We start from the raw sequence: 18,776 nt of genomic DNA, 5'->3' as shown, positions 1-18,776 counted from the left end.
TCTAAGGTTATCGTGTGCGAAAAGTATTTTTGATAAAATAAGTGAAACGTGTGATGAGGTCTAAAATTCTTAAATAATATTCTATACAAAACCATTGCGCTTCCTGACCAGAGGCTTTACCCCATTTCCTGACGAGACACATTTTTATGTTTTAGCCATGTGCCAATTTAATAGCAAGTTGTTGTTTTAGTCCTCTGCCAACCTAAATGTATTTGGTCGTGTTTTTCTCAGAACATGTAGGGTTTCGAGATTGTGAAATAAAATAAGTGATTATATTTAACTTTTTTAACCCCTTAATGATATACCACGTACATGTGTGTGGTAGCCGTTAAGGTGAAGTACGGAGAGGGCTCACGGGCTGAACGCGCTCCATACTCCGCGGTTGTGTAATACAACCGACACTTCACTGCAACGGGCACTTTGATTCCGCTCGTTTAACACCTTAAATGCAGCGGTCAATTGCGACCGTGGCATTTAAATTGTTAGAATCCGGGAGCAGCCCCCAATCAATGCGATCGAGGGTGCTGATGCTTGTCATGGCAGCCTGGGGGCCTAATGAAGGCCCCAGGTCCGCCATCTTTGTACTCCTTTGAAGCTTTTGGCAGGGCTTCAAAGGAGACAGTCAATATAGCAATACATTAGTATTGCAGTATATCATGCAAAGGATCGCTGGTTCAAGTCACCTAGGGGGACTAATAAAAAAAAAAATAATTAAAAAAAAGTTTTTTGTTAATGCTCCAACAAACAAAATATATTAAAAGTTAAAAAAAATAAAATTCCCCATATTTTTTTTCCCCCCTAAAGCAATGTTCAAAAAATAAGTTAACATAACTGGTATTGCTGCGTTCGTAGAAATCCAAACTATCACAATATAGCGTTATTTAACCCGCTCAGTGAACGGCGTAAAAAAATATATACTAGTCCTTCTCAATGAATTAGAATATCATCAAAAAGTAAATTTATTTAAGTAATTAAATTCGAAAAGTGAAACTCATATTATATAAATTCATTACACACAGAACGATCTATTTCCAGCATTTTTTTTTATTTTAAAGAGAACCTTTCACCTCCCCAAACATGTGCAGCATGTTATAGGAAAGGCTTTACAAACCCGGTCCCACATAAAATTATTTTTTTGAAAAGATTAATTCCTTGTGGGGTGTAGTTTCCAAAATTTGGTATTTTTGGGGCGTTTCCTTTGTTTTGGCATCACAAGACCTCTTCAAACCTGACATGGTGCCCGAAATATAATCTAATGAAAAGGAGGCTCCAAAATCCACTAGGTGGTTCTTTGCCTCTGAGGCCTGTGTTTCAGTCTATTAGGACACTAGGGCCACATGTGGGGTATTTATAAAAACTGAAGAGTCTGTGTAATAAATATTGAGTTGTGTTTCTCTGGTAAAACCTTCTGTGTTACAGAAAAAAAAAAGGATAATATGAATTTCTAAACTTTCTAAATGCTGTTTTGAATAACTTGAGGGGTGCCGTTTTTAAAATGGGGTGATTTATGGGGGTTTGTATTGTATGGGCCTCTCAAAGCCACTTTACAACTGAACTGGTCCCTGTAAAAATAGCCTTTTGAAATTTTCTTGAAAATGTGAGAAATTGCTGCTGTTCTTGTGCAAATTGTTCTAGAAAAATAAAAGGATGTTCAAAATACGATGCCAATCTAAAGTAGACATATGGGGGATGTTAATTAGCAATTATTGTGTGTGATATTATTCCCTGTCTTACAGGCAGATGCGTTTACATTTAAAAAAAATGCAAATTTTTGCTAAAATTTTGGTGTTTCTTCCCTATAAGAATACTGAATGTATCGACCAAACTTTACCAGTAACAAAGTCCAATGTGTCACGAGAAAACCATCTCAGATTCGCTTGGATAGGTAAAAGCATTCCGGAGTTATTACCACATAAAGTGACACATGTCAGATGTAAAAAAATGAGGCTCTGTCAGGAAGGTCAAAAGTGGCCACAGCGGGAAGGGGCTTAACAGCGGCGTAATTGTGCGCAGTATGAGGTACACAGCTTCAAACCATTTAAATCAATGGAAAGCTGTTTGCAGGCGTTTTCAAGGTGTATTTCGGACAGTTTTCAGCTCTGAAATACGCTGGAAAATAAGTGAACATGGCCTTATAGAGTTCAGTCCAGAACTGGACCCTTATCTGACTTTGATCACTTGCCCAATGGACATATCATAAAAACATGGCAGAAAAACGTTTCCTTGTGATGACCCTTTTAAATGCCCAAAACTTGAAAGCTAAAACTATTTTCTAAACCGGATGTGGGAATCGTTCACAAGTGTCCGTCTAACGCTCAACCTAAACTGTAGTTTGGAAAGAAAAGAAGAATCCCAGTGTGTAAGTAATTGGTTATTTCTCTCTGTTTAATTTTTCAGCAGAGCCTGTTACAAATGAGACCCCGACCACCCCCATTTCATCTCCATTTGGAAGGCAAAGAAGTGACATTGGAGCATTTCTTAAAAAAAAGAAAACCAGCGATATATACTTTGTTTTACTTGTGTGGGCCATAATGATTGTCCAGCTATGGCTTCATCTGTGGATCATTCAGCTCCTTCCAGTACCTATTGCAGGTAATTACTCCCCATAACTATGCTCTCCTATATTAGGAGCCTGAACTGTATAGCGACACTTCTGTATAGAACTGGGAAGAGTTAGGACTAGGTTCTGTTAGTTCCGGTCACCTATGTGGGTGTTTTATTAGGCTGTGTTTACATCTGCGCCGGTTTTTCTGTTACGTAGAAGGAGCAGAAAAAATGTAATTCAATACTGTAACAATTCCGTCACATGACAAAAACAACGGCGCCCGATGGACCCCATTGACATTAATGGGGCTTTTCCGGTTTCCGTCATGGTGTCCCGACAGTGCCTGCAATGCAGATGTGTACTGTTTGATATATGAACCAGGGACCATGGAGTTCTCCTTTCGAATTATATGAATGTTGGCCAGCAGTGCAATGAGTAGTAGTTGGATGTATTCGTAGTGGGAAGATGTATTGATACATCATTACTCACATCTCACTTTGATAACTATGTACTGTACTAGGCTCAAACTCCAAAAGTATATAATAAAAAAAATATGGAAATATTCACAAAAATAAAATAGAATACTTTGATAATAAAATGTGGCCTATACTACATATCAGGACAAACTCAATGCAATGTGTTGGATTTTTCGGTAGGGTACAGTTGTTGGCAGTACTTGGTGGGTCATTATAGTGTTGTGGGGTAGAACAACAACCTTCACAGGCCATTCATCTCTAGTGAAGTCTGTAGGGTATGGCCAGCCTTACTCCTGAATTCAGTGGTCGGAAATTTCTGCTAATATGGTAAAAGTTAACCTAGTGCCAGTCTTGCAGCAAATCAGTTGCTGGTGCCATTTTTGTTAACCCAAGGGCAGATGCTTTGGGTTATGATTTGCAGTGACTTGCATGCCACCAGGTTTTCAAAAACATCTTGAAAGTTGCACAATATTGCTCTTTTCTGGATGACATGTAATATGATTAGAAAAGAACGTTTGCTTGTTTTCCTGTTATTGCTGTTCATCCTTATTCACTTCAGTAGGGCTGTTCAATCTACCCCTTTAAATCTAGAATTTTGAAATCTTTTACCATAAAATAATTTTGAGCCCTCCAAGGACAATAATCGTAATACAGAGAATAGAAGTAATGCACGATTCAGAGACATTGATCTTGAGGATGAACAGGGCCTCTTTTCTAGACACCATTCTGTTCGTGTGAATGTTGCTTACCAGTTTTATCCGGCAAGTAAAAGGAATATGTGTTGTGTAAAAGCTCCGCTAAAGGTTGTTTCTCCAAATTTGTCTTTCTAAGTTTTTGCAGTAAAAAAACTGGTGATCCATTTTGGAGTAATTGGCTTCTTGGGGAATCGTTTTGGTGGCTGGTGGAAAGTTATAGAAGAGTTTGTATCGGAACGTAAGGAAGCTTTGGCGCCCAGACCCATTCGAGGGCTGGGAAAATTTGTTCTGAAAGTTGACGGTAAGGTAAGTGTCTCTGATCAGTGCTGAGTTATACATCACAAATGGCTGACACACAAAGACAAATATGCCAGGCTGCCACCTCCAATATCAATCTTTACGTTTTTAGATATTTCTGTCTCCTTTTGTAACATACTTTTTCTCTTTGAATACTGTCTTCATATGTTCTAATTGGATAGGCAGATAATGGATGTAAATGCTTTCTGAAGTCGATCTGGCATTGGTATTATGCTCTTACTTGAATTGACTTTACTTTGTGCAATGATTGAGGTAGTTGCCTACAGACCATCAGAGAGCATTATGGCTAATAGGACAGCAAGTTGGCTAGCAATATTAATACTGTATGAACTGGAGAGCTGGGGTCTGCAACCAGTAGCCCTCCAGCTGTTGTACAACTACAATTCCCTGTCAGCGCATGCTAGGGGTTGTCATTTAACTACAGCTGGAGTGCCACTGGTTGCAGACCCCTGGTCTAGAGGGATGTAGTGTCATCCAGTGCGGTCATTTAAGGATCAGGCTACAGGATGACACAACGTCGCCCAGAATTTGCAGTAAGATCGATATCCCACATTGACTTTAGAGTTTCCTTTTGGGGGAAAAAAAAAGGCAAAAGCCACCCTGTGGCCATTGCAACAAATTCCAGCTTTGTCTGAAAGTTTGCTTTCGACTTTTTCTTCCCGGATGGTAACATTGAAGTTGTGGCACGATTATGCTTTTATCACAATTCGCAGGTGACACCTTGTCACTATGCAGTCATAGCTTAAACTAATGTGGTTGTGTGAAAACTAGGTGGTTGTTTGCTTTTTCTTTTGCTTTGTTTTTTTTACCCTTGGTTACGATATTGAACACCATAGGCTTTTTCCAAAACAAGTGCAAATCCTGAGAAAATCCTTAATTGTACAAAATAGCGTAGCGTCTACTGTGCAGGAGAGAGAGGCTGAAATATAAAGCATGGTTTCCATGGAATTTACATGACAAAACATTCGCATTAACCCTCGCATTTCTGCTGCAGTGTATTACAATAAAGCTCCATTTTATTCTAATTTTAGGTTACAAAAATAGATTAGATTTGTGATGGCACAGTAAAAGAAAGCTATTGTATATACATAGAATATGACATAGTATGTAATGCAAGGAAATGTGTAAATCTGTATTCTAATAGAGATCCTGGTGGATTCACCTTGTCTGCTGCATGAGGTGGTGCGAAGTCTTAGCGAGTAATGTTATTTATGTTATGTGTTAAGTTTCCTGTCTTAGTTATAACCTTAAAATATATAGCACTTTGTTGCTATGTATTTGCCCCCTGCTACGTGTGTGCCCTTTTGTTCTTGCCACATTGTACTTGCACATTATTCACTAATGTACTACTGTGTTCTCTTCCTCTCTCCCATTTTCTCCTTTGCCCCTTTTTTTTTCCATTTCACTTTCCTGCCCACATAAAGATGTGGCATTGGCTTAATGAGCAGGTAAAGCAACCGCTTATTGAAGTGTTTGTCTTCTGAAATGAGCGATGAACACAAGTTTTAATAAGCCGCTGTGTGTGCATGTTTTAACCTTTCCAACCTCTCAATATACAAGGCCTTAAAATTGTGAGTAAGTAATGATATTTGCTATGATTGTTCCTCTTTTAGTACATGTGGAGTTGATCTTGTTTAAAGGAGATGCGAGCAGCGATGAAGCCCTCTTACATCTGCGTTTGAGGCTCCGTTAGGGGCCTCTGTCGCAGATTCCGACTAAAATACTGGAAACAATAGCATGCTGCGCTATGGTCTCCGGTAAACCACGGGCACCTCGACAAACCAAATGGAACCCATTAAAGTCAATGTGTTCTGTCTGGCGCTGCCTGCGCTCCCGGCATTTTCGGAATGCAGAAGCGTAAGGATCTTAGTGACTTTGACATGGGCCAAATTGGGATGGCTAGGTGACTGGATCAGAGCATCTCCAAAACAGTAGGTCTTGTGGGGTGTTGCCGGTATGCAGTGGTTAGAATTTACCAAAAGTGGTCCAAGGACTGACAATCCGTGAACCAGCGACAGGGTCATGGGTGCCCAAAGCTCATTGATGCGTGTGGGGAGAGAAGACCGTCCCATCTGGTCCAATTCCACAGAAGGACTACTATAGCACAAACTGCTGAAAAAGTTAATGCTGGCTATGATAGAAATGTGTCCGTACACAGTGCATTGCAACTTGCTGCATTTGGGGCTGCGTAGTCAGAGCGCCTATTCTGACCTCTGTCCACCACTGAAAGCGCCTATAATGGGCACATAACCATCAGAACTAGACCATGGAGCAATAAAAGAAGGTGGCCTGGTCTGATCACGTTTTCTCTTACATCATGTGGACAGACGGGAGATGGGAAGTCGGTGTCGGCAGTGTGATGTCCTGGGCAATGTTCTGCTGGGAAACCTTGGGTCCTGACGTGTGGATGTTACTTTGACAAGTACCACCTACCTAAACATTGTTGTAGACCCAATATACCGTTTTTATTGGGGCGGGTATTTTATGTGTATTTATAATAAAAAATTTTGCACTTTACTTTTTTTTTTATTACTATGGTCTGACCCTTAAAGGTCAGACAAGACATTTAGGGGACTTTATTATTTTTTTTTACATCATGTTTTTCCACTGTAACTGGGGCTGCAGTCCCAATTACAGGGGAAATCGGCCCTCTTATAGTGACTATTGTCATTAATAGGGCTGTGCTGGGTCTAGTTGGACCCAGCAGCAGTCTCCCTGTGTGTGTGTTATATCTATCACTGCCTCACAACCAGTGGCTGCAGCCAATCACATAACACACATCGCACGACAGCCATATTAGATAAATGTCGGATAACCTGACTGAAGACTCCCACAATGGTATTGAATTTCAACATGTCTGATCCTTTGTTCCTGCAGGAATAAGCCGCTACCAAAGGGATCTGGCAGAGTCTTCTTCATTTTTCCTCATTGAAAAACATGCCAAACTGTCGGCCAAATGAGCATTTGGGGGACAGAAGTCAGAGTATTTTGGTGCGGAAACCACTCCGCAAAACTCGTCAAAAACCGGGCGAAAATGCCTCCCATTGATTTCAATGGGAGGCGGGGCGGTTTTCTCCCGCGAGCGGTAAAACCGCCTCGCGGGAGAAAGAAGGGACATGCCCTATCTTCGTGCGGTTACACCTCTGACCTCCCATTGACATCAAAGGGAGGCAGAGAAAGTGTATAGGCGCGAGCAAAGAACGCTGCGAAAATCGCTGTGCAGAAAGGACAAAATCTGCCTCAAAATCCCAAACTGAATTTTTAGGCAGAATTTTCCTCCTGCAAAAAACTGTGTGAACACAGCCTAAATGTGGGGACACACAAGTAAACCACGTCTGAAAAGTCAAGTGTTTACAGATATTTAGTCTATAGGGTAAACAAATCTTTTATCTCACACAATTCCTGTCCGTATATCATCACTAAGCAATGCTCTGTCCATAGAAACAATATAAATAGAAGTGCATCATTGAAATCATCAGTGCACATGATGGTTACAATGTCAGCCCGAAGATTTGTCACATGCCATTTGTAATGGTGACCGTTCCCCCAACCACTCCCATGCACATCAGATAATCAGATCCTATGGATAACGGATTAAAGGGAATTTTTATTTTGAGTGATACATTAAATGTATTCAAGCTGTTTCTCAAAGTACGTTCTAAAAGGCAATTAAATAGATCCAGCTCGACAAACCTGACATTGATGCATGTGCCTAATACATTTTCATTGTATTTTTCTTTACTGCATGCAGTGCAGAGCTGTGACACCAGATGGCAGCATTAAGTTAAACCTTCAATATAAGGTGTTTCTTCCTAAGTTTATAGTAAAGTATGCATATTTGAATGGAGTACTGACCCTTTTTTTAGTTAAAATGTAATATATATTAAAAACATTTTTTTGTGAGAAACACTCAGCTTTTAAAAAAATAAATAAATAAAAATACATTTTGCAACGGTAAAACATTGCAGTTGCATTGTGGTAATGTCACAATTCATTCATAATCCTATTTTGCTGTGTCGCCCTAGACTAAGGCTGGATTTGCACGAACACGGGGCAACTTGGACGTGTGAACTTGACTTTTTTTCACCACCGAGGTGCCCCCATGCGGGTTCTGTTTACACGGACTCTTAAAGACTTACACGGTGCGTTGAAACAACGGCCGTGTGCACTGTCGCATTGAATTACAGGTGTCCGCGTGATGGCCGTTGTTTTAACAGCGGTCACACGGACGTATTCAATGCTCATGTGAATCAGGCCTAAGGGATTGCATAAGTCATTACCCAGTTTGCATTTCTTTGCATTTTATTTACTGTTGGTTGCTCCATTAGGGCACATCTGTGATCAGTAACTCCAGTTTCAGTTGTATTGTCTACTATAAGGTTGTTACTATTGTCTATTGCATGTTCGTTACCTCTACAGGTAGTTTTAGAAATCCACTTTCTGTTTCATCAGAGGCTAAAGTTGGCATACTCATAAGATAGCTGTTGGTCGCTTGAGCAGATGACCCCATTCCCATGGGAACAAAGGATCGGATATGTTTAAAGCCAACATGCCCAGTTCTTCTTTTCTACTCAATGGAAATAAGCCGTAGCCAGACACTGCTGGTGGTGGCTTATCTGTACGAACAAAGGATCAAGCATGTTGAAATCCATCATGCCTAAACCATCTTTCTCCCGACATTTGCAGCAAGGACACCCCGATTCACATCAGATGGTCAGCAGGTTTGGTTGACGTTCATCTAATGTGTATGGGCATCTTAAAGTTGGTGGCTTATAGAAAGGAGGCTGATCTTCTCACACATGAATGGGCATGTGATAAAGTATTGATGAAGTGACAGGCGATTGTCAAGGCTTCCGATCAATAATTCCATTCTTCCCCTTTGGAAATGGCTGATATCAGGGAATAATAGCTTGTATTAATCTGCACTGGAAATCGAGGTAAGAGTGGCTGTAGGTTGAACATGTAACATGCTAATGTTAACATATGTGATGTACATATATCAGACTTTTTTTTTTACTAATTTTGTAACTATCTGCACTGCTTGTTCAATGTTGCTGCTCACCATGAGTGTGCTCATCTTCTGTGCGCCTTGTTTTCTAGTATCTAGTATGTTGTTTGCTTTGCGCTACATAAACTTCTGCATTACGGAGTAGAAAATCTGTGCAATCTCTGAATCACTTTTCCATTTTCTGCAGATGATTGTTTGGTTGGAGAAAACCCTTGACAAAATAATAAGCATATTCATTATATTCCTGCTGGTCATCGGCACCTTGCTTTTAGCCTTACTCCTAACGGCAAAGGTAACAATACTGCTCATTCCAATTTTTTTTTTTTATGATCTTTTATTTGGTAATAAAAAAAAAATATTCTTAAAGAGGCTCGGTCGCCACATAAGTGGCCTATATTGTACATGATGTGATCGGCGCTGTAATGTAGACAACAGCAGTGTTTTTTATTTTGAAAAACAATCATTTTTGATGGAGTTATGACCTATTTTAGCTTTATGCTAATGAATTTCTTAATGGACAACTGGGCGTGTTTTAATTTTTGGCCAAGTGGGCGTTGTGGAGAGAAGTGTATGACGCTGACCAATCGGTGACCGATCAGCGTCATACACTTCTCCCCATTGATTTACATTGCACATATCTATATCACTATGTGCAGCCACATAAACACACTATAACATTACTGCAGTGTCCTGACAATGAATATACATTACCTTCAGCCAGGACGTGATGTGTATTCAGAATCCTGACCACTTCTCTGCACTTCTCTGTGATGCACAGCACAGCGACATCTCGCTGTAAATGACAGTTTACAGCGTAATCTCCTGAGACTACGCCTGCTATGCTGTAAATCACAGAGAAGTGCAGAGAAGTGGTCAGGATTCTGAATAGACATCACGTCCTGGCTGGAGATAAAGTATATTCATTGTCAGGACACTGTAGTAACGTTATTATGTGTGTTTGTGGCTGCACATAACGATTTAGCTAGATCGCTATGTGCAGAGTAAATGAATGGAAGTGTATGACGCTGATTGGTCAGCGTCATACACTCCTCTGTACAACGCCCACTTGGTCAAAAAGTAAAACGCCCAGTTGTCCATTGAGAAACTCATTAGCATAAAGCTAAAATAGGCCATAACTCCGTCAAAAATGATCATTTTTCGAAATAAAAAAACACTGCTGTAATCTACATTACAGCACAATCACATCTTGTACAATATAGGCCACTTATAATGTGGTGACAGAGCCTCTTTAAGGCCTCGTGCACCCTTCCTTCACCGTTTTAGTGGCTGTTTTTGACGGATCCGTGTGCCAGTTTTGTTGGCCGTGTTGGTTCTGTGTGCACTCGGTGTTTCCGAGCGCCGAGCATGGTACTATCCATGGTGCTGAAAGAGCAGGGTTGTTCAGCGCTAGTCACTGTACTGGGTGCTGAGAGCTAATGGGCTGCACTGATCGGCAGTAACTCTTTCAGCACCCTGGATAGTGACTAGCGCTTAAGAATGACCATGCTCCGCGCTCGCAAAATACAATTTTAATGAAATAAAAAAATCAGTTCATACTTACCCAGAACTCCCTCCTGTCCGGCCTCCTGGGATGACGTTTCATCCCACGTGACCACCTCTGCAGCCAATCACAGGCTGCAGCGGCCACATGGACTGCCGCGTCATACAGGAAGGTCGGACTGGAGGAAGAAGAGGGACTTGTCACCAAGACAACGACAGGGGTACATATGAGCTGCTTTTTATTTTATTTTTTATCAGCAGCCTCTTCTCTCTATCAGTGCTGGATAGAGATAAGTGGCTGCCAATTAGTGTAATATCTCTAATGTACTTCTGCCTGCCCGGCCGTTGCTAGGCAACTGCTCCGTCACATACGGAAGCATCCGTGTGCCTTCGGTTTTTTGGACGGCCCCATTGACTTGCATGGGCCTCACGGTCACGGAATCTCGGACCAAAGTAGGACATGCTCTACTTTGGTCGGAACGGAGCAACGGGGCCGTCCAAAAAAACTGAAGTGTGTATGGCCCCATTGAAATGAATGGGTCAGGGTGCTAGCCGGCTAACACCCTGAAGAAAAAGACTGAAGCCTTAGAGAATCAGATGTTCTCCAATTAAAAAGGGAAGGTCAAAGCGCAACCATGCTAGACTGACATTGCCTCGCATATTCTGATGATGAGAAAGATTGAAGATGTTGCAAAATCTTTGGGTCTATTAGCATGGCGTGGTTAAACTGCGTTATTTCCTGCAATTTGCTCAAATTCGTAGCCAAATTGCACCATGTGAATAAACCCTTAGAAAACTATTGTTTGTCAGTGACAAAAACATTTTGTAGCAGTTTTACTAACCTACTGTATATATAAAAAATTTTGTTCGCTATTTATATGTCATTTCTAACCTTTTTCTCCAGGTACACGAGGAAAGCGTGCATCTCATTGAAGTGACCAGCAATCTTATTAATGAGACGGTTTCTAATCATCCGGAATGGGCAAAGTAAGGAGCTTTGTTTTATGTCTACATTAATAACTGGTTACAAGCATTCTTTTACGTTTTAAGGTCACTCTGTCATATAGTTGTTGTTCAATGCATCTCTTTCATTTCAGAAACTGACCAGAGCGACACATTTGCAATCATTTCTCATATCACTATAATAAGATAGGAGTTTGTTATATTTACAAAACAGATGTCATCGGTGGGGGTCTGGTCTCAGGGATTCCTATCAACCGTTACAACGAAGGGGGATGCCAGATTTGGTGACCCTTCACTTTGTTCTCCTTTTTTCAATGTACACATGGATAGTTGTATTCCCGTTAGACATGGTATTCCTGTTAGACATGCAGTTCTGATGTCGTTTTAGCGCCGTTTTTGTTTTGCTTTTTTTAAGCGAAAAGCACAGGAGTGGATACAAAAGAAATGAGATGTATAAATCTATTCTTTATGCCTTGCCTTTGTTTTGGATCCGCTTTTGGCTTTGGCTCAAAAAAAAACGGAGCCCAAAACTGCCTCTGTGTGATCCTGGCCCTTAATAGTTTGGTTTTGTATGAATTTTGACACTTTTACTAAATAAGCTAGTAAACCTTTTTATTGATGTTTGTAATGCAGTTGGCTGCCTGAAGCACAGGTTATCCAGAAGGCTCTTAACTCTGCCGCTAACAACGTGTATCAGTATGGCAGAGAGTGGATCACCAACAAGGTAAACTTGTAGCCTGTGCCACACTTTAAACTTGCTGTTTGCTTAAATAGTGCGCACTCCAGGACATTGCAGCTGAATTAACTCATTCCAAGTCTACAGTAAGTCATAGGTGGGCACTATTGTAAAAATAAAATCACATACTTAATCAAATAAGCTTTTTTTTTTTAGCTATTTAAATAGCTTTTACTAGGGCTTAAACTTGAAAATACACCAAATTGTCCTACACTAAACGTAGTAATTTCTGCCATTCCTGCTCCATTGGTACCAGCCGTCCTAATACGCGGTGACACGACATCCATGAGACGTCCTGTCATGTGTTCATTGCAGCTAATGGGTGTGACATCAAATAAGCAGGTCTCGATTGGCTACTCTGATAAAATGATGTCTCGCGTGATTCAGTATTTATTGTAAACTGAAAGGACCGTGGTCCGGCTTGTACTGGCACAAAGTTACTAAGGTCTGTGTATTACAATTTGGTGTATTTTTTTTTCAATTTTTAGTTAAATTAAAACTTAAATATCTCGGAAAACCCCTTTTTAGATCTATGCTGAAATGTTAGCAATCAGACAGTAGAGTAAGGCTATGTTCACATCTGCGCTCTAATTTTCGTTACTCTGTTCTGTAGTAGGAACAGAATAAGGAAAAATCACAGAAGCAATGGATCCGGTCACATGATAGACATAAACGGCGCTCGACAGAACCCATTGATGGAGCCGCCAGAGCTGGTGTGAACAGGGCCTAAGGATTACTAGGGTTTTGTTTCTGATATAAATATAAAGAGTGTCTATTTCCTTGCAGCTACACAAGGTACTGGGGGACAAAGTAAACAATACAGCTATTATTGAGAAGCAAGTTCTCGAGCTCTGGGACAGACTGTACCACTCTTGGATCATAAAGGTAAGGCAGTTCTTCATCAGTCTGGAATAATTATTAAAGTTACCACAGCATTTACTTGTTCTACCTGAAATCTCAGTTGCAATATGTATCTAATATTATTAAATGTCAATACTTTCTGTATTTGGCAAAATATCTGCAAATTCAATATACTATTTATATGCAACAGATTTGCCTTTAACAGGTTCATGTTCACATAGGTGTTAAATAAAGTAAGTTTTATTCTTAAATTGATTACATATAGCTACGAATGAATGTACAAACAAAGTGTAATTTCCTGTGGGGTAGCCTGAACAACATGTGCGATAGACAAAATGCGGAGGAGTCGCAAATGGTTAACTGGTTCTAGCTGGTCCTGAATGATAACATGTATTCGCACTTCTCTTGGCAACTGACATGGAAGGGAATGTGCGCAATAGGGGAAAAATGGATATTACTGATGTAACCCTGTGGTGGGATGATGGCGGCATGAAGTCTTACAGATAAATACATCTAGGAGAGTCCACTAAGGTTAATCCTTTTTTATTTTTTTTTAATGAACATCTTACTATAAATCACCCCATTGATTTCACTTGCTGTACAGTCATCTCTCACAACTAAGGCTTCGTTCACATCTGCGGTGGAAGCTCCGTTAGGGGCCTCCGTCACAGATCCGGCAGGGTTTACCGGAGAGACTAGCCCAATATTCTACGCTATTGTGTCCGGTAAAATCACTGACACCCTGACGGAAAGCCGATGGAACCCGTTAGTCAAATACTTTTGTCGGCAACCGGCGGTGTCCGTTGGTTCCGTTATTCCCTTGTTGTTCTCCTCTGTCGGAGCAGAACCACGGAACAGCACAACGCAAGTGTGAACCCAGCCTTAGCTTTCATTGGTTTAAGCAGAGTACTGATGGTACTTTGTCTTAGTCGTTCTACAGTAAATTGTTTCATTGTGTCTTTTACCATTTAAAATGTAACTTCCATCTTCTTTCGATAGAATGTGACTCATTCAGGCAGACAAAAGGGTCAAAAGATGACCATACAGCGTCAGAACAGTTGGCTGGGAGACATTTTGGACTGGCAAGACATTGCTTCTTTTGTTCATGAAAACATTGAAACCTTTCTATCGGTGAGACTACAGTTAGTTTTTTCTCATATTCTCTGATTAAAGATCATCTTGTCACTAACTTGTGGGTATAACTGCAGCTAATAAATTACTGAAAGACCCTAAATTACAGGTAATAATTACCATCTCTATATCCCCTTAGCCAATCAGAAGCATGAAGGTCTTACAAGTTAAAGTGTAGCTAAACATTTGACAAACTTCTGATACGTCATAGTGACATGTCAGAAGTTTGGATTGGTGGGGGTCCGAGCACTGAGACCCCCACCAATCGCTAGAACGAAGCAACTGAAGAGCTTGTATGACCGCTCAGCCGCTTCGTGTGTGTTCGGCTTTTTCTGGAAGTAAATGTATCGGAGTACGGGCTCAATAGAAAGTCTATGAGCCCGTACTCCGATACATCGGCTTTCCGGAAAAAGCCGAACAGACACGAAGCGGCTGAGCGCTCGCACGAACACTTCAGCTGCTTCGTTCTAGTGATTGGTGGGGGTCTCAGTGCTCGGACCCCCACCAATCCAATCTTCTGACATGTCACTATGACGTGTCAGAAGTTTGTCAAATGTTTAGCTACACTTTAAGGCTCTTCTACATGGCCAATCGTGATTGAAACGCTCATGCCCGATCATCGGCCCATGCAGAAGGGCCCAGTGATAACCTGACAAACAGGCCAACGCTTGTATGTCAGCTGATCGCATCTTTTATTCAGCAGTAAAGATCATCGTTGTCAGCAGCACATCTCCCAATGTAGACGGGATGTGGTGCAAACTGTATAGCGACAAATGATCTCGTTCAGAGCACGATCGACGTGCTATATCGACGATCAAAGCTCGATTACTGGCCGAGAAAGAACCCTTGGCCTTTTCAGGCTGCAAAGATTTCCACATAGAAATATACAACAGATGAACCCTCTTAGTGCCAGGCCTGACAGAACCCCGTGATGGAGTTTTGCCCGGGGGAGGACATCAAATTTGCTACAGCATGTGTTTACCTGCTCTACCTGAAATGTTCTTTCTATCATCGCTGATGTTGTTGCATAGCAATACTGAGGGCTCAGGGACAATATTTAACATACTGTCTTTCAATTATAGGCCATTTAGTCGGTTGCAGATGGTCAATTTCTCATATCATCATCATATAGATTTCTTAAAGGAAGTATCATTTATTGTATGTTTTTTCAGGTGATTTTTCTTACAACATTGTTCTATCACCTGAGCTCCAGTGATGAGTACTACAAGCCAGTGAAATGGGTTATATAAAATAAGTCTACTTTTTATGTACTTAGCAGACGGTCCGTGATTGAGTCGTAATAAAATCTTTCAGTTGTGGTTTTAGAACAGTGGGTCCGTTACCTAAGGCTCTCTGGCTCTCGGTACCACAACTTCCAGCCTGCCCTGTTTGGCGCATGCTGGAACAGGTCATTTTCTAAGAGCTGTAGACCCACAAGATTCAGACCACTGGTGCAGGATTATTAACATTTAAACAACTTTCCTTGATTCTTAAGCATTACAACATGAATACTGCAAAAAAAGTTTTGGTCTGTTACGCTTTTTTTTCTGCCATTTCGATTTATAATGTATTTTCCTTTACCATTAGATATTGGAGTCCCTATGGATTGTGATGAGTCGCAATTTAAGTTTACTTTTTACCACTGTAACAACACTCTTTACAGTCATCTTCTACAGTGGCACGGCACTTCTTAATTTTGTCCTGTCTTTGGTATGTGATACAATTTTTAGTTATCTGTAGCACTTTTTATGTGTAGTATAGCGTGTGTGACTGTAGGCTGCAGTATTTTTCTTAGGGCCTCTTCACATCAGCGTCGCTTTTCGCTAAGGGGTTCCGTTGGAGGTTTCCATCGGGTTAACCCCTCAACGGAAAGGCTAACAGCAACCTAAGCTTCAGTTTCCCTCTCCATTGAACTCAATGATGACTGAAACCTAGCTAATGGTTTCTGCCTGTCACCGTTGTGACAGGGTTCCGTTGTTCTTGACGGAACTAATAGCGCAGTCGACTGCGCTATTCTGTCAAAACGACGGAACACTGTCACAACGGTGACAGACGGAAGCCATTAGCTAGGTTTCAGTCATCATTGATATCAATGGAGAGGGAGACGGAAGCTTAGGTTTCTGTTTGCCTTTCCGTTGAGGGGTTAGCCCGACGGAAACCTCCAACGGAACCCTTTTGCGAAAAGCGACGGTGATGTGAACACAGCCTTAACCAAGTGATTACTGGAGTCATTCATAAATATTTTCAAGTTGTTCAGAAGTGCCCAAAATCAATGACAAATAAAAAATAAATAGTTTAAAAGTATTTTTCCCCACTTGGACATCTGATTGAATATGCCCAAGTAGAGCATTTGGACACTAATAACAGGGGTTTACCTTACTCCGTATCCCCTTCTATTTGCTAGAGCAGAAAGCCGCTGCAAAGAGTGGCTCCTTCTTTTTGAGGACTCGGTATGGCCGTGTGTTACTTGGTTGCACATTCATGTATTTTAGTCCCCCGGTACAAATGTAAGGCCACTCGCATCGATGAGCTGAGGCTGCATTTAAAAAACATTTTGTTAATTTTTTCGCCTTTGAGATGTGCAAGATGTAGCAACTAGGCAACATGTTGAAAGATTTGAAGGCTCATATTCAAATGAACATAACCTATTGGGGCAGATTTATCAATGTTTCTGAAGCCCAAGCATCAAATGTGTTGGAAAAATTGGTCTGGGATTCAGTGTCGCACAGAGCACAACTCCTCTATGTAAGAAAAGTGTTTCATAAAGCTAGGTTCCACCTGCCGTTGTTTTAAGACTCCACGTGGCCTATTGATAAGTCTTTATTGAGAAATCTACCCCTGTTTCCAAATTGTCAAATATAATATGTGATCAAACGTTGAAATGCTATTGGCCAATGCTGCTGTTTTGTATCATCGGGCCGCAGAAACATTGGTTCTGTTGTGTGAATATTTGTGGAGGTGTAATTTACTATATGTTTTTCAGGTGATTTTTCTTACAACATTATTCTATCTCCTGAGCTCCAGTGATGAGTACTACAAGCCAGTGAAATGGGTTATAAGTCTCACACCTCTCTCTCAACCTGGCCCATCTTCCAATATAATTGGACAGTCGGTAGAAGAGGCGATCAGGTAGAGTAAAATGCCTAATGCATAGCTATATCTAGTAGTGGTAAGTCACAATGGCAGGTTTTATGAATGAAGGTGGTGTGTATTGGTGATACGTAGCAATGTGTATTGCTATCAGATGGTGTCAAATGGTTTAGGTTTTACTTTGTTTGACATCATTTTTTTTCACTCCTCTTCCAAACCAGTTTCCTTTCCTTTTAGTTGCAGATAGTCTGCCGAGTCCTGTAGGCTTCGACTAACCGTGCTGAGCCCTGTTTTTACTGTTGTGTTTTTTTTGGTCTCCCTAATGCCAGTTGTTGAATGTCACTATTGAAAATGTACAAGACCGTATGAATATATGCTTATGATTTATTTAGCAGTAAGTTGTTTTGTCAAATATATAGCTGATCGGAATGACAACTGCCAATGTTCCGCCAAACCTAGAAAAGCAACCTGCAAACCCCCCCTCTTCAGAAAACCTCACAACCTGCAATAATTCTGCGGCCACTAAACCACTGTATAAGCAGCTTCTACCCTCACCTGCGATTTCCCTTGTAGTTTGTAAGCACTCGTGGGCAGGCCCCTCTCTCCTTCTGTACCAGTCTGTCACTCAGTAGTCTCACGTTTATTGTACTTGTTTTTATTGTTCATGTCCTGTATTTGCACCCAATGTAAGAAAGCGAATCCTGCACCGTGAGGAAAAAAATCATATATCTGGAAAAAGGGGTTTAAAAACCAACAGATTATCAGTTTACAGGTCTCTGGCATCATAGCTTCTGTATTTCCTATGTACAGCGCACTGGAAGCTTATGATGTGGTAAAATTATTTTAACCCCTTCGCGCACCTTGAAGTTACTGCACGTCCGCAGCATCTAAGCCGTTAAAAAGAGCGGGCGGCCCCCTCCGAAAGCCCATCACCACCCCCCCAAAGCGATCGCGTGTTGTCATGGCAGCACGGGGGCCTTATGAAGGCAGTGCATTGAACTGGCAATCGCTGGTTCAAATCCTCTAGGGGGACTAATAAAATGTATAATGAAAAAAAAAGAAGTTAAGAGCTTTTAGTAGTGTACAAAGTATAAAAAAAATATTAAAAGTTAAAAAAAACAAAAACTTTTCCCCTAAAGTAATGTAAAAAACTAACATTGGTATCGCCGCGACTATAAAAGTCAGAATTATTACAATGTAACATTATTTATTTAACTCGCACCGTGAAAAAAAGAAAATGAACACCAGACTCGCTGTTTTTGGTCAAAACAATAGTACCAATAGAAGCTCGTCCCGCAAAAAATAAGCCCTCACACCACTAAATCGACACAATTTTTATTTAAAATGAAAACAAAGTTTTTCCTTTGTAAAAGAAGTAAAACATAAACAAAACCTATATAAATTTGGCATTGCCGTAATGGTATTGAGCTGCGGAATAAAGTTAAGTTGTCGT

The 18,776-nt window shown here is 40.8% G+C and overlaps 1 protein-coding gene across 3 annotated transcripts in view; it reads left to right on the top strand.

The window, feature by feature from the left end:
* Window positions 1-18,776, top strand: part of TMEM245 (transmembrane protein 245) — a 49,752-nt gene that overhangs the window by 14,503 nt on the left and 16,473 nt on the right. The window contains exons 5-14 of one of the 3 annotated variants that reach the window (XM_075826841.1): window positions 2,401-2,592; window positions 3,853-4,022; window positions 5,459-5,482; window positions 9,230-9,334; window positions 11,447-11,529; window positions 12,139-12,229; window positions 13,028-13,126; window positions 14,102-14,233; window positions 15,821-15,943; window positions 17,217-17,362. In XM_075826841.1, the coding sequence (XP_075682956.1) occupies window positions 2,401-2,592; window positions 3,853-4,022; window positions 5,459-5,482; window positions 9,230-9,334; window positions 11,447-11,529; window positions 12,139-12,229; window positions 13,028-13,126; window positions 14,102-14,233; window positions 15,821-15,943; window positions 17,217-17,362 (1,165 nt within the window). Of the gene's footprint in view, window positions 1-2,397; window positions 2,593-3,852; window positions 4,023-5,458; window positions 5,483-9,229; window positions 9,335-11,446; window positions 11,530-12,138; window positions 12,230-13,027; window positions 13,127-14,101; window positions 14,234-15,820; window positions 15,944-17,216; window positions 17,363-18,776 lie in introns of all 3 variants that reach the window. The other 2 variants (XM_075826840.1, XM_075826842.1) reach the window with 2 other exon arrangements.

This window comes from Rhinoderma darwinii, chromosome 5, assembly GCF_050947455.1.
Source record: "Rhinoderma darwinii isolate aRhiDar2 chromosome 5, aRhiDar2.hap1, whole genome shotgun sequence".
Lineage (NCBI taxonomy): Eukaryota > Metazoa > Chordata > Amphibia > Anura > Rhinodermatidae > Rhinoderma > Rhinoderma darwinii.
Note: the sequence above shows the minus strand (reverse complement) of the source record. Positions and strands in the feature narration are given on the sequence as shown.